We start from the raw sequence: 25933 nt of genomic DNA, 5'->3' as shown, positions 1-25933 counted from the left end.
CTGCAGAGTTCATCACAAAATAACATGCTTCTGCAGGATATGTCATTTTATTTTAAAAAGCCTGCTGTTGAAACACAATACAAAGCTTGCTTCCTTGTAATTTATCTTAAATTGAAAGATATTGTATTACATCTTGTATTATCGTGTTGTTTCAAGTTTTGCTCTTTAGTGTTTTCTAGTTTTTGGAATATCAAATTGAAGTGCATTAGAGGACACTTTTCCAGTGATGTCACTGCATTAAAGTCAATTGGGTCACTGGCCTCCATTTTGGGCAGAGGGTACTGTTGTGCGAAAATGTAATAATTTTAACATATTGTTAAAATGCTTATAGCAAACTGAACTTAGTTACATAATTCATGCTTTCCAATTTTCCATAATATGCTCGATATTTGTTTTTGAAGTATATGAAATTTTCTTTGTGCCTGGTGCCACCAGACTGTTTTTAAGTTGCTTGCTAGGCCCCTGTAGTGCACTAAGCATAACTTTGCTCAGGTGTGAGTATCTGCAGACTGAACTTTTCTGTTCCTCTTTGGGGATGAAATATAGAGCTGTTTTAGGAAACCCATTGGTTGATTTTTCATGAATCATTTTAAAAAGGAGAGTGAACTTGTACATCTTACTGTTTTTGAGTAGTTACCATCATTATCATAAATTACATTGATTACTCTTACTTACGATATAAAATAGCCAATTGAATAAAACTTGAAAATGAATGAATTTTCATTTGTGTTTCTGTTTTCAGTGTTGAGTATTAAATACAACATTTATGATGCAATTGGTTACATTTCTTTTGGTTTTCCAGTTGGAACACAAGAAGGTCAAGAGACTTGCTCATGGTCACACAGTGTCAGTAGCAGGATTTCAACCTCAAACTGCAGGGTTTGAAGTCCAAACCTTTAACTACTACACCACACTGCTTGCACTACTATTATGGACAATGCTACATATCCTCTTTCTGACACCCTAACATTAAGAACTTTTGAATGGTTCAATAGATGTGTGTTAAGAAACTTTTCTGGGACTTCATTATACCATTATGCATCACAACCTTTCTTTCTTGTTAGTTTTCTGACTTTTAAGCCATTCTGGTGTATTTGAGAGGTGTTTATTGTTTGACATATAATATTATTATATTTTTATTTATAGTGATTATCCAAAAAGATACATTTTCTCCTGGGGAGAAATAAAATTATATATCTATTTACAGTATCTCACAAAAGTGAGTACAACCTCACATTTTTGTAAATATTTTATTATATCTTTTCATAGGACAACACTGAAGATATGACACTTTGATACAATGTAAAGTAGTCAGTGTACAGCTTGTATAACAGTGTAAGTTTGCTGTCCCCTCAAAATAACTCAACACACAGCCATTAATGTCTAAACCACTGGCAACAAAAGTGAGTACACCCCTAAGTGAAAAATGTCCAAATTGTGCCCAGTTAGCTATTTTCCCTCCCTGGTGTCATGTGACTCGTTAGTGTTACAAGGTCTCAGGTGTGAATGGGGAGCAGGTGTGTTAAATTTGGTATTATCGCTCTCACACTCTCTCTTACTGGTCACTGGAAGTTCAACATGGCACCTCATGGCAAATAACTCTCTGAGGATCTGAAAAACAGAATTGTTGCTCTACATAAAGATGGCCTAGGCTATAAGATTGTCAACAAACACCCTGAAACTGAGCTGCAGCACGGTGGCCAAGACCATACAGCAGTTTAACAGGACAAGTTCCACTCAGAACAGGCCTCGCCATGGTTGACCAAAGAAGTTAAGTGCATGTGCTCAGCGTCATATCTAGAGGTTGTATTTTGAAAATAGACGTATGAGTGCTGCCAGCATAGCTGCAGAGGTTGAAGGGGTGGGAGGTCAGCCTGTCAGTGCTCAAACCATATGCTGTACACTACATCAAATTGGTCTGCATGGCTGTCATCCCAGAAGGAAGCCTCTTCTAAAGATGATGTACAAGAAAGCCCGCAAACAGTTTGCTGAAGACAAGCAGACTAAGGACATGGATTATTGGAACCATGTCCTGTGGTCTGATGAGACCAAGATAAACTTATTTGGTTAAGAAGGTGTCAAGCGTGTGTAGCGGCAACCAGGTGAGGAGTACAAAGACAAGTGTGTCTTACCTACAGTCAAGCATGATGGTGGGAGTGTCATGGTTTGGGGCTGCATGAGTGCTGCCAGCACTGGGGAGCTACAGTTCATTGAGGGAACCATGAATGCCAACATGTAATGTGACATACTGAAGCAGAATATAATCCCCTCCCTTTGGAAACTGGGCCACAGGGCAGTATTCCAACATAACAACCCCAAACACACCTGAGGGTAAAGGTGCTGGACTGGCCAAGCATGTCTCCAGACCTAAACCCTATTGAGCATCTGGGTCTCTAACATCCACCAGCTCTGTGATGTCGTCATGGAGGAGTGGAAGAGGATTCCAGTGGCAACCTGTGAAACTCTAGTAAACTCCATAACCAACAGAGTTAAGGCAGTGCTGGAAAATAATGGTGGCCACACAAAATATTGACACTTTGAGAACAATTTGGACATTTTTCACTTAGGGGTGTACTCACTTTTGTTGCCATTGGTTTAGACATTAATGGCTGTGTGCTGAGTTATTTTAAGGGGACAGCAAATTTACACTGTTATACAAGCTGTGCACTAACTACTTTTACATTGTATCAAAATATCATATCTTCAGCGCTGTCCCACGAAAAGATATAATAAAATATTTACAAAAATTAGAGGGGTGTACTCACTTTTGTGAGATACTGTATCTATCTATCTATTGTTGATATTACAAGGTATATTGTAGAATGGGAAATATCACTACTTGCATTTAACTTGCTTTACTATCATGCTTGTGTATGTGCTTTGTATGTTTTGATTAAGGTTTAAACAAAATAAGTAGACGCCGTTAATACTCACATTACCCGATCTGCCAATTGCAGTAACACTGGCGAATAATTACGGGGAAAAAAAAAACTTTTCACCGGGTTTGCTAAAAATTAAAGTTTAACAAGAAGCCGCTAGGTGGCGCATTTGAACACATCTGTTTTGGATTCAACGTCAAATAGGAAAGAAGAAGGATGCACTCATCAGATTCCAGTAGAAACGGTCATTCACAGCTGGGGTAAGAAACCTCACGTCTCGTGCGCCCGTCGTTTTAGCTATTCATATGTCTGTCTGTCCTGTATCTACGGCATAACGTTTCTTTATATCAAGATAGTCAATGAACGAAATTATTTGATGTTAGTTGTTCTTGTTTAATCTCGTCACTGATTCCGTTATACTATAACCACATACAAGCTTGTTAACTTTCAGATGACATTAACAAGCTGCGCCTTCTTATTCTTCTTCAAAATTCACAAATGCCACGGACCGCTGCGTATATTTCACTTTAACTTACAACCCAGGAGATGCTTCGCTGGGTACAGCTGCAATTGCCTCAAAACTAGAAAAGAATACGAAAGCAATTAATAATTGCAAATAGATCGTCACGTTGTTGGTGCCATTTTTGTGTTAAGTGGCAAAATGCCCATAGCTGGATAACGTACTGTCTGTCTCCAAGACGATTAAGCCGTGCATCGCGGATTCTCGGTGTGCTCGAGGCCGTGGGAAAGAAGGCGGGACCAGGAAGCGGGATGACAGACAGGTAGTGCTTCAGCCGGTCTTGTATGGCTGTATGGAGCGACAATTGATCCGCATTTTCTTTAAGGAGACATTTTTGGCATATAGTATTCTGTTTCAAATAAACTGATTTGTGTCATTAGATGGAGAACTACTTCATACAACGTGTGTTTTCAAAGATCGACAGGTAATGGACTAATAGCTTTATCACACATCTATTTTATGTGTTACAGTAACAGCTGTACTCTGAGGTTTTGCTCTCATTTCCCTTAATTTTCCTTACACCACGTCCGTTTGAAAGATTCGCGACATTTCTAATTAATTTAGGAACAGGAAAAGTCACAAGACGGATACGTCACTACGCTTGTTTTCTGGTTGTAAAAAATAAATGGAAATATTATTTCCAGAAATCTTTTTATTGACTTAATTATGTAGCAATTGCACAGTATAACTAGGGGAAGTACCCAGCCTAACAGCTGTGACTCTAAATCTGGAAATCTGCGGCCGCAATTTTATCAGGCTGCAAAGACTTTTCGTGGGGGCGTGTCTACCATGTGATTAGAAGAATCGGTGCCGCCCCATTTGCTGCAAGGTGCTGTCAACTGTGACGTCATAGACGTTTAAAACTTCCTTTCTTTTTCTTTAAAATATTGTCATTTTCGTATCTTTCTGTTAAAAAAAAATATATTGGTTGCATGTATACAATATGTTTGTAATAAGCAGGATGTGCACTTTGAGGTACAGAACCTGTAAACTTGGGTATAAACTTTTATAAGTCACCTTTAAGTTCTCAGATACCATAAAAGATAAATTATTTAAATCCTTCATGATTAAAAAAAGCTTTTTTAAAATGCGTTTTGATTTTTGGTTAAACGTGCGTTATTGTACAACACTACACTACAAACGTTTGCGTGCTCAAATTGCAGGGGCGTGCACGGGCCACTTCGTGGACAGTGGCTCAAAAGGGGAAAGGAGTACTTTACGGGACAGAATTTGTTTTTACAAATAAATAATATAATATAATACATTCTTATGTTTGTTTCTTTGTTTTTAATTGCGTGGGAATTTGATAGACTGCAATGACTTCTTCGTTATTAATAGTGATATTTTTCTCAATAGACAAAAGTAGAAAATCGGAGAGCTGTACTTGTCCACAGAAATTTCTAAATTTAGACTTAAACTGAACTTGCCAATGTGCATTACACTACTTTATTCACATTCAGTAGTTATTACAATACAGCTCAGCACTTTATATTTTCCTTTTTAACCTTTAGTTTTGTGTAAACGAGTAAAAGTGCTAACCTAGTGTGTTTCTTCTGTCTTTCCATCACCGGTACTGGAGACCTACACTTACAGTAACTGAGAGATGGTGTTTGCGGAACCATCGTGTATATGTTTGACAAGAAGAACACCAAGAAAAATTATTTTCTCTGGCTGATTTATCATTACACAGTCAAGTGATAAAAAAAAATACTTGTGACCAAGACAAGGTTATTTTTTTAGCATGCTATGATGATAACCTGTAATGATAAAGACCTTGGTTATGTTTCTTTATCAATTTAACTTTGAAAATAAAAAGAAAATAAAGTATTGGACAAAATAATTATTGGATATCTGTTTTATACATCTTTGATCTGCCTTCATAAGCTCTTAATTTTATTTCTAGGGAAGTGAAAGTTGACATTATAGCAGTGAATTTAACAATATATTTATATATAAAGAAATACATACACACACACAGTACTGATATGTAAATTGTGCATTTATTTCATTTCTATACATACACTAAATTAGTTATTAACACTTTAACAAAAAGAAATCCAATTTTAAAGGAGGAAAAAAGTTATTTTGTTGTACTTATTTTTTTTTTTTGTATTATTAGGAAAATGGTAAATGACCCAGTTGCATCTTGGACAAGAATGAAATCTAAAAGCAAATGCAGGAAAACAATTCAACCTGTTTATCAGTCAGGTAAAATCTTTTATATAATACAGAGGGTCAGTTTTGCATTATCATAACTATAACACTGGAACTGAATTACCTGTATAGGGTAAAATCGCTGAAAGTAAATTCAAGGAAAATAACTTGCATGCAAAATAGTGAAACTGCTGGTGAACTGAGTCATGTATTTGCGATGACCAGGCTGGCTTAACAAGAGTACCTTCACAATGCTTAAAAGATGTACATTTACTTTTTACATTTTTTTGTCTGTTTTGTAGTTTTTTCTTCTTTTAAACATTGCATTGTATTGTACGCATTTAGGCATTGTTACCTCATGTGCTACTACTGCTTTTTTATTTCTTATAATTAAAATGTAATAATTTCAGTGTAGTAGTACTTTGGGTATTTGGCAGTAATCTAAGCGTTGTCATCAAGTCATATAAAAATAAGATGCATTGACATTTTCTTTAATATTTGGTATTATTGCTTTTATATGGTTGCTTGAATTGTCTTTATCAGAGGAAAGTTACATGTACATTAGTTATATACTGTAATGACCAAAATGTCATCATAATACCTGTTTTACTAATTATAGTCCTCTGGAGCTGAGATGAATGTAAAGTTTAAACAGTAATACATGGTTAATCAAATAAAAAAATGAAAAAATAATTTGTATATAATAGGAAGTGAAGAAGAGATGTGGAGCCTTCAGATTCTTCATAAGGGGAGAGTGAGTTGTCCAACGTGTAAAGCAGTTTTTAGGAAAACCGTGGAAGGATTGAAAAAGCATATGGCAAACTGCAAGATGGTAAATAGTTAAATACATAATAATCCTAATGTTACTTTTCCCCACCTTTTCTATCTTCCTATGTATATTATTTGTTTGTTTGTTTGTTTTATATGTTTATATTTCCTGCCCTGCCACTCATAAAAATACCAAAGTGGTTATTCACAGCGATACCATGGGAGAATCATTTTTGGTTCCCAATAGAACCGGCCATATGATGGTTCCATGAAGAACTTTTCATTTAGATCCATAAATAACGTTGAATAAATTATAGCAGATTTGTAACTATTGCTGCATACAATAATACAGGCTAAATTCTGGTTTTCTTGATCTGTTAGTATCCTGATAGGCAACCCTCCCTACAAAAAAGATTTCTGCTTTGTCCACATATTGGGAACCTTTGTAAAGCCCAGAGGACCAGTTTCATATACAAAGAACCTTTCCCAGAATTAAATGTATTTTTTGTCAAGCAGTTGTTCTACAAAGAACCACATGACCCAGTAAAGTGCCATTAAAGAACCATCATCTTTAAGAGTATGGAGCTTTTTACGTTTTAGTTCAAAAGAAGTGAAGGTGTAATAGTACAATTCAATTTTTGATTTGTCTCTGATTAGTAAAGGAAAAGCCTTCTTAAAGGAAATTATTCTGGTATGTAGAATCAAGTGTTAATGACTAGTTAGCGATAACTCCAGGTGTCTGAACTGAAATTCGTCATCAAAAGAGCCAAGATTCCAGTCCTCCTGTACATCTTTCTTCTCAGGATCACAAATCTGCTTTCTGGGGATTTGACATGGCTGTCACTATGCCATAATTGCTTTGTTAAATAGTTGAATTTTTATGTAAAGCCAGAAGATAAGGAGATATCTGTCTTACTTGGCTTTCTTTAAACATAGTTCAGTAAACCTGCTTACTGGGTGATGTACAGAAAGGAACAGTAAATCTTTTAATGACCTGCAGTGAACCTCTAACAGTATATCTGGAGCTTTCCTTTATTTGGAGGCAAGAAAGACCTTCTTGATGTGTTAAATGAGAACATACTGTATTGTACTCAGTCCTGCTGGAATAGGCTTTGTCAGCCCTATGGTCCTGTATTAGTTTAATTACTCTTAAGAGGATGGACAATCACACACACACACACACACACACACACACACACACAATGAAGCAGTTTTTTTTCTTTCAATGATATATAAATACAGTGTGCAGCAGAAATCAGTGCTGTATTTGGAAATTCAGAATTATTTAAACATATACAAGTCCTCAAGTACTTTCTTTTATTTATTCCCTTTTTAAAATTAGGATCTATTTACTTGCCAACACTGTGGAAAACAGCTTAAATCTCTCACAGGAATAAAGTACCACATTATGGCTGACCACAATGAATTGGTAAGAATGCTATTTTTGTTTTTACGTTTCTGTTTGGTTTGAATGTTAGTAACATTTAATCAAAAAGTAAATATTTTTTCAACCCAATGAATTTTTTTTCATTGAACTCTTACTCAACAATGTGGTTGTAACAAAATAATAAATAATAGTTAAAGATTATTTAATTCTGAGTAATATTTAATGAAGACAAATCTAAGTTGTTTGTTTTAATGTTTTTTAATTGTTTGTTTAACAGCCAAATGAAAGAGATATAGACATCTTGGATATTCAAAGCGTAAAAGAAAAACTTAGGAAGGTGTTGAAGCGAATGGGAAAATTAAAATGTACAAAACAGGTATGGATTTGGTGTTTTTACACTTTGTTTTACGAAGAGAAAAATAAGATGTCAGAAACCTTTTTGAAAAGCCAGACAATTCAATAAAAGTTATTCCTTAATTTACATTTAATTATTTTCATGGGAAAACTATAAAAATTTAAACAGTAACCAAAAGTAGAGGTGTTATAATGCTTTATAGCTTCATAATACACACAGAAAATTTCAAGCTGTTGGAGGGTATATAAAGCTTCCTTATCTTAGCAGTAAGTTTATTTACTTTGCTGATATTAAAACTTTTGTCATTATTTTTTTTATCTGTGATAGTGCTTTTGTGATGTTTAGCTATGTTATATGGATAAGAGACGGTGGCACTGACCAGAAAGGAGGAGACAGAGCTGGAGGTAGCAGAGTTAAAGATGCTAAGATTTGCACTGAGCATGATGAGGATGGATAGGATTAGAAATTAATACATTAGAGGGTCAGCTCAAGTTAGATGGTTGGGAGACAAAGTCAGAGAAGCGAGATTGTGTTGGTTTGGACATGTGCAGAGGAGAGATGCTGAGTATATTGGGAGAAGGATGATAAGGATAGAGCTGCCAGGCAAGAGGAAAAGAGGAAGGCCTAAGTGAAGGTTTATGGATGTGGTGAAAGAGGACATGCAGGTGATGGGTGTAACAGAACAAGATACAGAGGACAGAAAGATATAGAAGAAGATGATCCGCTATGGCAACCCCTAACGGGAGCAGCCAAAAGAAGAAAAAGTGCTTTTGTGATGTTTGTTCATATGTCTGTCAATCAAAGTTATTATTTGCTGTTTGTTACTAGCTGAGACTTATGTATGTAAATTTTCAGCATCTACACTCTACAGGGTGGTCCAGATCTAATTATGCAGATCCAGATTGTCTGGATGACTTTGATTTATGCGGAGACAATTCCAGTTCGGCGCAAAGACGATTCTCCATGTCGTCAGTTCGCACATTTCTCAATGGTCCGGGATTTTTCGGGTGATTTTCTGTGTAATAAACTTAATAAGTTATAGTGTAATGACAATTGCATAATTAGATCTGGACCACCCTATATTCTGTGTATAGTCATTTCCAGTCCTGAGCTGCCTCACTAGCAATTTTAGTTTCACTTTTTGGGGTCAATTGTGTCTTTCATTTAACTATGGTATTAATTCACTAGTTTCTGTACTTCTCAAAAAGTCACTCTATGTGTTTTACTTTCTTAGCAATTTTAGTGAACAGATGTAATCAGTATTAAATAGGCAGGCAGAACTACTACTTTTTACTGTATGATAAAACTACGGTATGTCCTTATTGTTAAAACTGATAAATTCTACATTCTCCAAACAAATACAGGGCAACAAGTAGTCTAAGTAAGTAAAGACTTAAGTCCAAAGCTAAAATTATTTGGTAATACGACACTGGTTGAAACTAACGTCTATGGCCATCTGGAAATCGAGTATACCTGATGTAGGAAGTGTAGAAACTAGTTAAGGATAAATTAATATAAAATTGAATAAATTTAATAAAATAAATAATGGTAAAAGACACAAACCAGGATTCTAGTGGTTACAGTCAAGACCTGTAGACTCTATAGCTCTCCAGTTCCTGAGCTGAACACCATAATGCTATAGAGTACATTTAGCCTTTTTTTGTTCTGATTTAAATAATTCATATGTTGAAAACAATTTCATTGTCAACACGTAGTTCAGAATTTAGTCATGAGAGCGGGGTATGTCTGACACAGGAATAGGACTGTCTAATTTCTTAATCTCTTAATAAATGATACTTTTTGGCAAAATTCATGATTAGGAATCTGGTAATATGCAGTAAGTTATTTTTGGAGGTACTTATTCATTAAACTATATATAATTTCAAGTAACATACTTCTCTAGATGTATCATAGAATGTTTCCTTCTTCACACAAAGGAGGATCAAAACAGTTAAACACAATTAAATATAGACAGCTCTCTTTGTATTTGAAATCCATAATTTCTTGTTTACTGTAAGAGCAGCACTATACCCAAAATTTATACTGTTATTTATATGATATATATGGCTCCCCTAAAATAATATCAAGTCAGTCTCAAATTTTTTATTCTTAAAATTAAGTGTCTCAAGAGGAAGAATTGTCAATTTTTTACAAGGTAAATGTGACACTGGTGCTGCCACAAGTAGTTTTTATTTTTTATTAATTTATTCATTTTAGACCAATTTATTTGATTACTTTTAGTTAAATCTCACCAGAATTAAGTACAGTGTACTTTTTTTGCTTTGAATTTTAGAGTTGTACAGCCAGCTTTACCAGTATAATGGGTTACATGTACCACATAAAGAAATGTGGTAAGAAAGCATCAGAGCTTGAAAATCTAATGATGAATTGTAAGCACTGTGGAAAAGCATACAAGTCTAAAGCGGGACTGGAATATCACATGAAGTCAGAGCATGGTCCAGTAAGTTACATTTCTTTCTGTTTTTTTGCAAGATGTTCTAATACCAGAAACTGTCATTTTAGTCCACTTTTCCTTCTACCATGCCATACCTGTACTTCTTCATCTTCTTTTGGCTGCTCTCGTTAGGGGTCGCCACAGCGGATCATCTTTTTCCATATCTTTCTGTCCTTTGCATATTGGTCTGTTATACCCATCACCTGCATGTCCTCTTTTATCACATCCATAAACCATCATGCCATACCTGTACTATAAATGTGCCAGACTGCCATTTCTTATATCAGCCAGTCAGTATTTAATATTTATTTTACCAACTGTCAGATCTACGTATAACTATCATAAAGTGTTTAATGAAACAAACAGGACATACATTTGTACATTTTTTTTTGTATTATGCCTGTTCCTTCTTTAGGAAAATCCATCACAATTTAAGCAATCTTTAGCTCTAGGTAATGTTTTATCTTTTTTTTAAACTATGTCTCTTTAATTTGATCTAATTTATATTTTCCTTTCTTCTATAAATTTTAATAGTGTCATTAGTCATTTTTTGTGTTTGAAAATTAACATACTGTGATTGTAATTATTTTATTTGTTTAGTACCTATCATTAACCAAACAACATGGATAGCCACTGTGACACAATCATATTGTCTAACATACAATATTAAAAACTCAAACAAATGAGAGTTATCAAGGAATAAACAGTATGAAAATATAGCTAATATTTTGTAGAACATTAAACATATATTACGAGTATATCTGTGTCATACTTTATGGAATAAAACAATGTACATGCTTTTAAGAAATATGTGCCTTTCTGTTCATTATAGAAACACTTAAGTTTATTGTTTCAATCATAGTTTTGGAGGAATATTATCTTTTCTGGCTTCTTTAAAGATAGAAATCATTAACAGAGCTTCTTGTAATTTAGCATAAGGAATTAATAGCAACTTGAATTTGTAAAAAAAAAAAAAAAAGTGGGAGTAAATTAATAAATACACAATAATGAATGTGTAAACTAGCAGAATAAAAGGCTCTTGTATTGTGAAAGTAAATGCATTAGTATTGAAAGCAATTCAGTGTCATAAGTATTTTTTGAATATCACTGTAGCAATGACCAGTATGTAAGATCACCTGCAGCTGAGGTCTGCAAAAAAGACTGGCATTTGCAAGCAGTTCAATTTACTGACTACAAGAAACATTGGGCAAGTAAGGTATGTCATTCTTATTGTGATTATGGAGAAAATTAATGAGATGCTTAAGCTGCAAATAGACAGCAATATTATAATATACGGTAGACAGTATTGGATTTACTATTCAGTCCTACTTGAATATGACACTTTCTGCTACTTAGGGACTTGTCTATACACTACGTACAGTACAGTACCCCTGCCCCCTGGTGGGGCAGATAACCTTCTTGCCTGTTTTAATGAAATGAATATAATCAACTAAAATTTCCAGGTTAGTTTTCCTCTTAATAAATTCCTCTTTTTTTCAAAACTTATTTATATCTGTATATGAAATTACTTCCAGGATTAGTAGTTTTCCTGTATTATTTGAAGGCTCCCATGATGTATTATTCTCCGGTAATCCTAGAGTATACTGACAACCTGAAGTTCGATTAAAGATTCAGGCATCCATTAGAGCCAGTTAGGTTACTGCGACATGTGATTACTTAAATTTGCCTCTTCTGCTGTTATATCTGAGGAGAAGGAAATAGAGGTTCAAATCTCAGTTGAATTTCTCTAATTAAGGTCCAATTAAGGTTCTTTCTAAAATCTGCATTACAAGAGCTAAATCCTTGTCATCAGTCTTTTCTTACTCATGCAGGCATCTTCAGAACACCTCTCACATATGTGACTATACATAACAGTCCCACTCCTGGTCAAAAGAAATCAATTTTAATAACGTTGTTTCTAAAATCAATATGGTAGTATGAATAAATATTTTTTACAGACACCAGAGAGCAGTGAAGAGGATGCTGAGAAGAATGAGATGGATTCAGTAGAGGCATGGACAGCAAGTGGCAGGGTAAAGAGGCGGTCAGCTCAGCTGGCAATATACCATCTGCAAGAGATTGCCATTGAGGAGCTATCTAGAGAGTGGCCCAAAAGAAAAGTGCAACAGGATCTGGTCCCTGATGACAAAAAGGTTGTAGCCTTAAACTCTAGTGAGAAATAAAACATGATGTTGTTTATGTTAGTGTTTTACTTATTGAAAGATAAACTGAGGAATATTGCTATGTTTTGCATATACTAAGGAAGAAATAGAAAAAGTGCTGCAGTGGTTAAGACTGTTGACTCACAAATCTAAAGACCTGTGTTTGTTTCTTTACTTAGTCATTGTCTGTGTAAAATTTCCCTGTTCTCCTCATGCCTACATGGATTATCTGCAAGTATTACTGCTTCCTGCCTCTAAAATACATTTTTGTTTGGTTAATTGATTGCATTTGGCCAAAAAGCATGTTTTTCTTGTGCTAAACTGTGCCTGGGTGTGTTCTGGCTACCCATGACCTATAAGTGAGATGAAAAATGGATGAGGGATTTGAATTATGCAGTGTAAATTTGTTTGAACAGAATTTAATACCTTAAAAAAAACAGATTTGCTGATCAAGAATGCTATGTATAAGTTTAAAAACTTGAGTTGTATGTCTGGTGGCACGGTAGTTACAGTTGTTTTGTAACAGCATGGTCTGCATGGTAGTTACAGTAGTACGGCTTCATTATAGCTCCAGTAACGTGGGTTGGATCCATTGTATTCCCATCCACTCTGTATGTGTAGTTTATACATTCTTTTCCTGTCTGTATATGAGTTTAACCTCTACATCTCAGATGTGTAAATCATGAATGTGATTAGTACAGTGAATCCCAGCTATCACTGAGTTTTTCAACAAGAACACTGGGACAAGTTTAGAAATGTGTTGAATGCAGATTTTACAAAAGTATTGGAAAGTTTTTCTTCATGCAAAGCACCACAGATACATGGAATAAATGACCAACTAGAGGAGAGTAGAGTAAGACTTTATAGACCTTCAGTTCATGACTTGATGTTATTTTGGAAAATCTAGGTGAATGAAGGACAAGCTTGTTGGATTGAATGGCCTGTTCTCATCAAAATTGTTGTAATGTTCTAATGTACATAACACAACATTCCCAAACCTGCTTAATCCAGAGCTGAATTATTTCCAAGTGTGAATGAGCATAGGTTTGTTTCCTGTAATAGACTGTTTCCTTGTCCAGGATTCATTGCTACATCTAATGCTTTTGCCAGGATAAGATATAGCTTCATGCAGTCTTTCATTTAGTTGGAAAGCAGAAGGATATATCACTATATAGATTTTTTTTTTTTCATTATTGTGAAGGAAAATGGTATTTTTTGTGTGCATAGTACTCAGTAACAATGGGCTCATCAACTATATGCTTTCTTTCCTCAGTTAAAGTATGCAAGACCTGGACTACCAACATTTAAACAAGATACGTTGCAAAAATGGAAAAACAAAATAAAAGTGGAAGGAAAAGTGCAATGTCCAAACCAGGTATACATATACTTTCGCTAATTTAAAATTCAAATGAATTTTGGATTTTTTTAATGTAATTTTGAAGCCCTGGATCATATCAAACAAGAAATAGTGGATATTTCAGGCTTAGTAGAATACAGTGGAACCTCGGTTCACGAACATCTTGGTACACGTACAAATCGGTTTATGACCTAAAAGTTTGCCAAACTTTTGCATCTGTTCACGACCACAGACTCGGTATACGAACAAGCCAGTTTCCCATTCGGCTTGTGCGTGCCGATGATTTCCGCACGTGTTCAGTCTCTCCCTGTGCATTCCTTGTGGAGAGAGAGAGAGAGAGAGAGAGAGAGACACACACTCACCCACCCTTTACTGAAAGGGTGCAAAAACGATGGAACATTATACTTGAGTCATTGTAGTTAGGCCAAAAATAATATACTATAAAGATTTTGACAGTGCAAAAGTGAAGTAGATATTTCCCCATCTAGTGTTCAGAAAGGGTGTGATCACAAAGTAACAGAACACGACGTAGTCCTAGTTTTGGGACAGTAATAGGGTCAAACATTTGAAATAATGAATTATCATGCTAGATCGAAGAATACCGTAAGTTAATGTGGGGACAATGAAATGGTAAAAATAATCACTTGGGGGCTATGTTAGAAGTTCCATAATCCAGCAGAGGGTAGATTTGATGTCCATTATTTATGGAGCCTGAAACAACACTGGGAACAACAGGCTTCTGGATTGGGTGATATCCCCTTTAAATGTTAGTTGGTGTTTGGAACTGCAAGAGAGACTTGGGGTACCAGAGCAAGCACCAGGTGTACAGTTCTAAGGTTTTCACACAGTAGAATAAGAGAAAGATACTGGAGGTGAGATGAGGAATGCTTGCTTAAGGTGGCATTAGCCACTCCATGGGGTAGGCAGGTATCTATATCCCATGTAGTCAGACCTTGAGGGGAAATACTTTATTTTTTTGTATATTTTGTACTTTGTGTTACTTCTTGTGTTGTCCATCCCAATTATTTTATTTTTTATAATAACAACACCTTTTTCTGCTTCTTGAGGTTATACAGATTTAGGGGAAGCTTGATAGCATCCTTATTGGTCTGAATTATCACTATATTGTAAAAGGTTGTTCATAATTTAAAGTTGGAACCGGCATGTGTACACCTGTGATTGCTCCGCTTTCCAGACTATATAATTTTATATAAAGTAATAAAGTAGATAACATTTAATAGTATTAGACCAGCAACTGATGCTACTACTTACGCTAAATTTATTTTATTGGATCTTAATTTTCAATCATTTGATATTTTTGTTTATTATAGTACAGTGAGAGACTCCTTAAATGTAGTTGACAAGCAACAGATAGGAGCAAGATGTACACAGGAATGCAAACTCTGAACTCCTCATGAGGTTACTATACTTAGCAGCAGAGGTCATTTTGGCTTTTGAATTAAATAATGCTCTGTTATGCAGTTATGAGTCGCCATATTTAAAATTCAACAAATGTCAAATTATCCCCATTTTGTTAGGTATAAAATAAGACCAGCTGAAAATGTATACTTGAGGAATTTCCTGTAAATTACACCTGGCATTGGCAACCCAAAAATTCAGTTTTTATTTAAATGTTACAAAGGAACATGTTATCATTGTATTATGGGTTATAGATTTTTTCTGTAGATGAATCAGCTTTTAAATTATGGGATCTACACAATTTTACATTCTAAATAACTACACCATATAGCTAAACGATAGTAGGTACTTGACCATCGCATCTATATCAACTTGTTGAACATCCCATTCCAAAACCATTAATGTGGAGTTGGCATTCCCTTTGCAGCTATAACAGGCACCACTCTTCTGGGAAGGTTTTCTACAAGATTTGGAGTTGGAGGGTGAAAAATGCAGATATTTCAGCAATATTAATAACACTCCCCAAATTACACTTTACTTGAGGACATTGTTGTAATTATTGCTGAGGGGCTTGATTAAGGTTCTCTCCTCTCCAGTATGTTTCCATCTCTACAGTCTCTAGATTCTTACTTAGATCTACTCTGGGTAATTTCTTTCTCCTGTAAAATATGTCTATTACTATTATTTTTAATTCTTGGTGGTATTTATTATCTCCTGTGACTAAGCTTCTAATGGTAGAAGGGATACCTAACCTGTTAAATATTTTTGCCATAATTTTTATTTAAGTTATGATCTTTCTCATTTTTGTCAGTGCTGTCACTCTGTTTTCTTGATGTTGATTTTCAAACTATAGTTGGTCTCCTTCTCTCAGTCAGTATTGCCAATGTAGAGTTATAGACTGTCTCTAGTTACATTCAATATTTTCTATTTTATTGTTCTTTGGTTTTCATCTACTTCTAGGTTTTTCTTTCTATTGGCAGGTGGGGTCATTCATTTTTTGGATCCCTGTCTTCACTAAGGCTTGTTGATTTGTCCACTTTACTTTAAAATTCCTGAGTTTGTTTTTCCAGCAGGCTTTTTACTCCTGCCACTTTAGTTACCATCATGCCTTTAATTTTCTCCAGCTACTTCATCTTCTTTTATGCCTCAGTTGATTCACATATAAATATTTTCTCTACTTTTTGCAATCTTCAATTGATATATATTTTTTTGGTTCAGTCCTCCTCCTTTTTGTTTCCCAGTACTTGTTCCAATTCACTTGAGTTCTTTAATCCATTTAATTTTAATTTTCATATGTATAAATTGTGGTCTGTTTCTGAACTTGGGCTCACATATGTTTCATGCTAATTTTATACCAACACTCATATACAGATAAGCTGGTATCTTCATTCATCTTCACACTTTTCATATGAAAGTTTGTGAATTCTGTTTATTTTAGTTTTTTCTCTTTTTAAATAATATTTTGTTACTTTTATCAATTATATTTTTGTGGTCTTCGAATTAGGCTGATTCTAGTTATACTTTCTTTTTGTTTTGGGGGGGTGATACTTCTATTTTATTGTATTTGTTATTATTATTATTATTATTATTTTGTGATGCCACATTGTTTATCAGTGGATGCCAGCATTTTGTGACTCTTTTGCCTAGAATTGGTTGTTCATTGACAAGACTGCAATTCCTAAAAGTCATGACAATTAAAATCATTAGTGTGGGTGCTGTTTAAACAAATATTGAGGATCAGGTGTCATCCAAAATTGTAGATAACAAAACTTGAGTGCTTCTTTGTAGATGCTTTGGTTAACAGACTTCCAAACTAGATTTTTGAGACTTAGATTTTAAGTTACATGTTATGTTTAGTCACAAGATTATCTTTCTGGTCTTGGTCCCAGATAGTCTCCTACTTACACTATTGCAGGGAGAAAGCATATACTGTACCTCCCTTTATTATATTCCTTTTTCAGAAATCTAACCGATTACTTTGTGCAACTACCTTTATTGTATATGTAAGCCAAACACATTTACTGATGCTTTTCATTGTACCATGATTAATTCCAGTTTAGCTAACCTCATCCTTTGCACTTCTAAGGTATGGCAAAATATACCTCTCAGTAATATTTTTTTTCAAATGTCAATCTTCATTCTCAATTTTCAGGGATTTTTGTGATTAATGATCATGATGGTCCTGTTTTCACCACTGCTAAATGAGTTTTCTTTTCTTGTCCAGCCAACTTTTATATTGAGCAAATGTGAGATTAAATTAGATTTATTTTTAAGCAAATGTGAGATTAAATTAGATTTATTTTTATTAATATATTATTAATGTATTAATAATACTTAAAGATTATTATTATTATTGTAAATGTAAAATCACCAAGATCTCCTTAATGGTGATATTAAGAGGGTAATTGTAGTAAATATTTTTAATAAATTCTAATTATTAGTACACTGTACCTATCATACTCAGTTTACATAGAATTTGATTAGGATTTCACTGTATTAATGCACAGTAAAATATATGAATTTGTCAAGTGTCAAATAGGTAGCATCTCTTTGAAAAAAAATCTGTTTGCTTAAAGAAATGTGCACAAATATTCCAAATATAGATATTAAAAATTATCAAGCTATAATTTTGAGTTCTTCATAACTTGTGCCTTCTTTTCATTAAAATAATTGATTATGCCTGATGTTGTTCTTATTTTTGTTTTTCGGATGTCAATGAATGCTACACTTTGCATTAATCTGTTGTTTGTTTTAGTGGATTTTTGTTAAAAGCATTTTAGGCTATTATTAATTTTCATGGGTATGGTTAATTATAATTCCTCAGGCCCATGGCTATCTTCTATGTGGACACCACAGAAGTAAATACTGTCACACACATGATTCTCTATCATCACTGTATACGTTACTGCTTTTAATTTTAGAATACATTATAATATTGCAATTTATAAATATAAAATACTGAATATAAAAAGACAAAAGGTAAGCACATGACACTATTTGTTGGTCACAATGACAGAAAGGAACTTAAAGATGTATTTTTTTATATATGTGTATTTAATTGAATGGTTAAGTTAAGCATGCAAGTGTGTTTTTGTTTTTATTTTTCCTTAAAGGGATGTATTTCTGTTTACACTAGTATTTCTGGGTTGAAAGCTCACCTTTGCCTGTGTTCTAAGGTAAGTGATTTTCTGTTTCTCCTTAAAGTGAGACTTATATACATCTTCCACAATTTTTAAAGAATATACCATATGTAAACACACCTTGTTCAGTTTTAAAGAATATGTAATAATTTATTGCAACATCCTCTAATGTTTCACTATAAAAATACTGATTTAAAGAGATACTTTACTTATCTTAAAGGATGTGTGCCTTAAATGGAGTTAACAGGTCATTTGGCACTCCTCTGTGAGTTGTTGCTCAAGTTGTTTCTTTCTTTTAGGTCTCATTCACCTTCCTTAATTCAACTGCAATGTTTTAACACTGTCACAAGAACGAGACATGGACAGATAAAGGTTTGGGGCAGCCACCCGTATAATGTGGTATCCTGGCTGCAAAAGTCGTTTTAACAAATAATCAGCACTGAAGTGCATTCAACTGAGTCCAAAACAAGACTGAGGAAACAAAGGAAAAGGGGCAGGTTTTAAAGGGGGAGACAGGAAGTGAGGTCATATGGATCCGGCACGTGGTCTTCCACCATTGGTTCATAGCCGGACGTGACATCAGAGGGACTGGAGCTGGTGTGGCCGACTTCCATTGGCTCAGTCCCGGAAGTGTTGTCAGGAGAGCCAGGTGAAATCCCCCGGGAATGGTCTACAGGCAAGGAAGAAAAGAGTCAGTGCACTCTGCCACACCCCGGCATGCCTCCGAACTGCCTTCACTCAAGCCCTTTAGCTGCCTCCCATGCGCACGTGTGTGACAACACTTAATTAGACTTCACAGCTGATGGATTTGCAGTTTCATGGTTTAGAAAGTCTTGGGTATTTACTGACAACATGACTGATTTCTTAGAGTGTTAAAAGCTACATATAGAGATATTGTGTGCATTTTTCAGTTTACCAGAGATGGAACATTCTGTTAAGAATTATGGCTATATTTTGTTTTGATTGTTTATTTTGTAATTTAATTTGGACAGTGTTGGAGACATCAGATGCTCTTTAAAATTAAGCCTAATATGTTTTAAGAAGAAAAAGTGCAATATGCTAATCTAATTTTTTTTGTTTTTACTAAATTTTCAGTTTTACCAAACTCTCCAGTATATAGCACATACATGAATTTTATAAATTACTTTGAGCCAAGGTATATAGCAAGTAAGCTTATTAATTAGGATGTTTTCTCTAGTAAATTATATTAATTATAATATGTGTGACATAGTTCAGGATATGTGTACATATTACATAGTGTACATAGCAAAAAAAATGTTTTTTCTTGCATGTCTCCTCAAAACAGTTATACAATACCAACAAAAGGCACACACACATACAAAGTATATATACATGAAGAACAACATTGTGTGTATGTTTAAACGTATGTGTAAAACAATGCACACAGAATTTGTATGTTACAATACTTATATGATTTGATGTTCAGTAACCTAATTGCCTGTGAAATCTAAATCCCTGAATCTGCTGGTGCAAGTGCCAATGGTCTTATACCATTTGTCAGAAGGAAGGAATAAGAAAAGCAACTGTTTATTTTGGCTGAAATCTTTAATAATACTGTTTGCCTTTCTGAGGCAGCGTGTGTTAAATATTTTTACAAAAAGAAGGCAGCTAGGTGACAGTAATACTCTGTGTCACCTTCATCACTGCTGCAGTGCTTTACAATTTCGAATGTGATGCAACCAGTGAGGAGAGACTCTACTATACATCTGTAGAGGTTAATAAGAACAGATAGAGAAATCTGCATTTTCTTCACATATCTGAAGAAATAAAGGCATTATTTAGCCTAATTTAAAATAGATTCAATTTGTTGTGCTCACTTAATTTCATCAGTGATAGTTGTTCCAAGAAATATAAAGCTGTTTACCCTTTCCAGAGAATCCTCTTGAATGTTTGATGACAGTTCTGGCAACAGGTCAGCAGGTAAACCTCCTCTTTGTAAGCTGTTGGTGAACATTGTTTCTTTCTCATTGTTGGTGATCATCAGGAAATTTAATGATGGAGTTGGGAGTTTAGTCTGGCCAAGGAGTACAAAAAGGAGTTTAGTATATTATCCTGTGAAGTGCTTATGCTGAGAGTTAGCATAGTTGTTGTGAGGTTCCTAGTCTTCAGTCAGTTGGGAAATCCGAAATCCAATTCCAGAGTGTGCTGCTGTAATAAATTCAGGAGTCTGGTGATCAGCATTTACAATATAACAGTGTTAAATGCCGAAATGTATTTAATAAACAAGACTCTGATATTACAGTTTTTATTATCCAGCAGACCCACATGACCCTGTAGTTAGGATTTAGCCGGTTGGATAATGGATGGATGAATTATCCAGATGTACCAGGATGGTATGGAGTGTAGAGTATATGGCATTCTCTTTGACCTAGTTATAAAGATACACAAACTAGAAAGAATCTTGACTGTCTGGTGTCCCAGCACTATTTTGTCAAAGCAATTTTTAATAGTTGGAGTGAGTATGGCTACTCTGTAGTCATTCATATTTACTTTTATTTCCACAGGGAAAATTGCTGTTTTTTTGAAGGAGGTGGAGACCACAGGTTTTCTCATTAAAATAATAACAAATTAACTAAAGATGTCAGCTAATTGGTTGCTACATTTTTGTAAAACATGCCCTGAAGTTCCATCTGTTGATTAATGCTGCCATGAAATCAGCAACTGTAATGGTGACTGGAAAAAGGCTCATAAAAAACAAGTTTATGTGAACGCATATGTTATCTTGTAATGGATTGGCATCCCATCCAGAACTGGTTTATGCCTTACTTTCTGTGCTTCCAAGATACACTCCAGCTCCCCACACCACTGATAATATGCACCACAAACAAACTGTTCATGTGTAAGTTTTTTGTAGTTAAGCGACTGTGACTGAAGAAGGCCTTTACTTTGTTGACAGCAGTATTTCCCCAGGGAAATTAATAACATCCCCATTTCTGTCATTTGCTATTAAAGAAGTCTCTATGGCTTGCAGTATATCTTGCTAAGTTGGCCATTTGAGTTTTTATGAAAAGATGTAAATAGTCACAACTTTTCCAGTTTTTTAGTTCTTTTATGACATTAGTAAACTCACTGCTCACCATGTCAGAAAAAGATAAAGGACCAATAAAGTTGCCCTTTTATACTGTAGATCTGTCGATCTTTTTAGGAAATGAAAATGGGCAATTATCTGACTTTTGATCATATGCTCGTCACCCATCGTACGCCAGGTATAGAATATTTTGGACTCTTGACTGGATACTGGATACTTGAATCTGAATCATATGCTCATGACCTATTATGTGTATCTATATATTATTTGTGGAAATGAAAGATGAGAGTCCTTGGGATTCTGTGTAGTCACAAACTGTGGGGTTTCCCCTACTGTTTAAAAATATAAACAGAACATTACATGTTTTAATTTTTTCCTGTAACCCCAACTGTAATTGGATGGATTTTACATTTTTTGCCTTCTACAATAGGGTAATTTTGAAGCTGGGAAATATAAGTGCTTGCTGTGTAAGAAAGAGTTCATCTCAGAAAGTGGAGTGAAGTATCATATCAACTCAGTTCATGCACAAGTAAGCAATGATATAAAGGACTCTCAAGTGAGATTTCAAATTATTTTTGTGACTGATTAAATACCTGTATAATATTTACTTTGTTGTTTTTTTCAGGTAATATGTTTTGCTTATTATTAATAAATTGCAGTTACTAAGAATCAATTATTAAAATACTGTAAAATGATTACAGGGAACTTTATTGGGACCATTGTACTTTATGAAATTGCAGCAACATCATTTTGTTACAGTCATAAAAACAAATTTCACACTAACAAGAAAAAAATAAAATAGCTAAATGTGTACCAAACTTATTTCTACTGATCTCACTGACATTGTCTTACAAATGTTATTCAGATACCTCATTTCAGTCAGTGTGACTATCAATCTCATTCTTTTCACTACTTGTAAGTGTGGAAGGGGATACGGACTGACAGGTAGGCTGAAAGCTTAATTCAGTTACTTAGCCCCCACATCAGCATCACAATCTAGTATACCTCTTGCAAAACTTGTAATGTTACACCAAATCTTTGTTTAATATCACAATCACCTCATTCATGAACAATACCCTAATGAACTTGAAGAGAAGAAGCCATTATTTTCCAGGAGGTTACCATGACCTCAGATTTGGATATGTCAATTCTTAGCCCAACAGCATTACAATCAGCTGCAAACTGTCCAGGATTTTAAGAAGCAATTCACCCCACAGATTCAGATTAGGTGAGCCCGTTCATCACACTCCACCAAGTTTCTCTGTCATTCTCTGCTGAGTGCTGAAGGCTTCCTTTAGTACAACAGAGTCATTAGATTGCCATCAAATCCAATGTCTCTAAAACATAGGTTCATAGGTTTCACAATAGCACTAAATAGGAAGGGGTCATGTATGGTTTGCAGAGTGGCTTGCAATGTGACGCCATGGGAAGTTAAAACAAATGGCATTGCTTAGGATGATGTTCAGTGGCAATTCTGGGTCTTGAAGACACAAAAAAAGGCAAAATTATGACTAGAGAAAAAGAAATTAGAACCACTGCTCTAAATGCTTAAATACTCTGAATAATTGATTGGTACATTGAAGCAAACAACATTCAAACATTTCCTCTGTGAGAATTGAAATTGTATAAAGACGACCCTGTCATCCACCAGAACAAAGTCCAGCTTTATAGCACCAAGCCAGGGGCCTGTGCATATCCCATCACCTACTGGGGGCCTGGCCTCTCCTCTATAGTAGCTACAGTGTATCAGAGAGACTATCCTTGATCTGGAAATATGGTTCCAGAGTCAATATCGTGTGTAGAGTCTGACTATATCTGGCCAGTATTTGTCAATGTTCTGCATGAGCTTCAGCTCCTTCCCTGCGAGAAAAGTTCTGTTTTGTGAAGTTCTGTTTTGTGTCCCATTAAGGTTAATAATGCACAAATCCATACACTTGATCTTACTCATTCACTTTCTGGGTGTTAATCCATGTGGCAGCTCCATGTGGGTTTGTCAGACTGAGCTTAAAAGCGCTATGTGGATCACCCATCCACTAGGCACTCACTGACAAATGCAACTCCCTGGTCTGACTCCAGGAGCGGATTCCTAGTATCCCTATTCCAGGAAAGATTTCCTTTGATTTAATCAAATCTGTCACAAGGATCATTAATTATTTGCTCTTTGTTTGGCACCTCCTTTTAGACCAATTTACCATCGTACATAGCTCCAGACAACATAGTTCTACAGATCACTAAGGCACACAAGCACCCCTAGACTATCATGTTTTCTATCAGGTTTTCAGTTTTTCAACAGTTCTAAGTAATTCTTTTTAGGATTTTGGTGACATTATATTAATTCAGAATAAGCATGTTTATGTAATCTATTAGCCATGTTCCATGAATCACTGGTTTCTGTGTTGTACTTTTTGATGCCTGTGTTGGCTCCATCTCCTTGCTGCACTGTGTTTGACAAATGTAAGTTCAAAAACACGATGAATAGTTTTACAGTAGTCTGTCTTTTTTGACAAAATTTAAGTACATATCTTTTGAAACATTTTCAAATGATATTGTTGAAAATGAAAATGTTTCCTTAACTTTCATGTCCTACAACAGTACTTGACAAAGAAAGAGTGGAGAAATTATTCCAACAGGAAAGTCTACTGTAAAATGATTCTTATACAATTGTATATGTTAATATTTAAGGTAAGCATATGCACATCACTACATCATAGCTTACAGCTTGTGTATATGTTAATACTTTGTTGTAGTCTTATTACATTTGTTATTGTTTCCTTCACAGGACTGGTTTAGCATTACTTCTGAAGCGATGAAAAGTTTAAAAACGGTTACAAAACGAAACCAAAGGGCAGAATATGTGAAGAGAACACGAAAGAAGAAGCCATCTCTAAGACTCAGAATTAAGAACAGGTGGCTTTCACAAAGACCTACTGCAGCTTGTTTCATTAGCCTGAAGAGCAGTGAAGACAAACAAACAAATAAACAAAAGAACTGCTATGATTTTCATGACAGTGACAGTGAAAGTGAAAGCAAAAGCAGCAGCAGTGGCTGTGAAACAGATGAGGAAGATGAGAATTAGTGGTTTTGTAGTATAAAAAATCTCTTCATAAAAGCAACTGGGATCTCTTGCTTCTTTTTATTTCACCTTATTCAAGATAACTAATTGCCAGCTCATTCACCAGTATTTGATAGTGCCGTTATCACTCCCACTGATCTGTCATATCCATGCTTTTGTGATTATAAGATTTACAGATATATTCCTGCTGCATTTTTAGGGACAGATTAAAATCTTTCATTAATATTTTGTGTATGGATGTTTGGCAGCATATAAAATGTGTGCAATTTTAAAGAAAAAAAAATACTAAAACTGGTAATGCTAGTAAAGATACTAAAATTAATTTTAGTAGAAAGAGGGAATATTTAAAATATTCTTTAGAATCGAAGATATTACTGTATGTGAAAGCGGAAAAAATGTTGCCAGTGGGAGATCTCACATAGTGTAGGAAGGCATTATGTATTTATTCTATTTGAAAATGTCAAAGAGAAAGAGGAGGAAGTAAAAATGACAAAAGAAAAACTGTAATTTTTATGTCTTAACTGTTGAAATGTGTGTATGATTATGGGTGTGTATTTAATTTGTATGTGTGCTTAAAAGTTGTAAAATCATTCTTTTATTTCAATTTTAAAGCAGTACAACTTATTCAATTAATTCCATTAAATAAAAACTTGCACACGTGAGTAAAACCTGTGCAAAATAATTAAAAAAATTAGTGTGATATGTTTTTGTTGCTTTTTTGGTATTATTTTCATGAAAACTTTAATATAATTATGCATATAAATTCAGTCACTATCTATCAGTAGCTGTGATGATTATTAATGTAGTAATGGAAAAGGAAGAAAATGGTCCATTTTTGTATTTTGAAACCACAGTCCACTATAAGATACAGCATAAAAGGCTAACCTTGCCACATAAACTGTGCCAAAAAACACACTAGCTGCAACTTGCCCTGCTCCTTTGAATTATATTAACTCCTCATAGAATATAATTTTCTTTTCTTTCCAATCCAGTGAAGGAGACATCCCAGACTAAAGACAGTGCATGGCGAACTCTCTTGAGAAGATGAAAAATGTTGTGATGATATAAGTAAATTATTTACACAATATCATCAAGCATAACCCCACTGAGATCATGTCTGATATGAATGTACTGAAGGCTCATTTCAAGTTACTGCAAAAAGATGTTGCCTCAGTCAGTTTCATAACTGAGTTCCATACAACAAGGTGAAGACCT

The 25933-nt window shown here is 34.7% G+C and overlaps 1 protein-coding gene across 1 annotated transcript; it reads left to right on the top strand.

Annotated features, from left to right (window-relative positions):
- The first annotated feature begins 3550 nt into the window (after positions 1-3550).
- znf512 (zinc finger protein 512) lies at positions 3551-25386 on the top strand. The gene is made up of 12 exons (XM_039749021.1): positions 3551-3661; positions 3780-3823; positions 5519-5607; positions 6261-6385; positions 7664-7750; positions 7986-8084; positions 10357-10524; positions 12477-12671; positions 13954-14055; positions 18570-18632; positions 22076-22174; positions 24425-25386. The coding sequence occupies exons 2-12, from the start codon at positions 3780-3782 to the stop codon at positions 24719-24721; spliced, it is 1368 nt and encodes a 455-aa protein (XP_039604955.1). The 5' UTR covers positions 3551-3661; the 3' UTR covers positions 24722-25386.
- The last annotated feature ends 547 nt before the right edge of the window (positions 25387-25933 follow it).

Source organism: Polypterus senegalus, chromosome 3 (genome assembly GCF_016835505.1).
Source record: "Polypterus senegalus isolate Bchr_013 chromosome 3, ASM1683550v1, whole genome shotgun sequence".
In the NCBI taxonomy this organism is placed as follows: domain Eukaryota; kingdom Metazoa; phylum Chordata; class Cladistia; order Polypteriformes; family Polypteridae; genus Polypterus; species Polypterus senegalus.
Note: the sequence above shows the minus strand (reverse complement) of the source record. Positions and strands in the feature narration are given on the sequence as shown.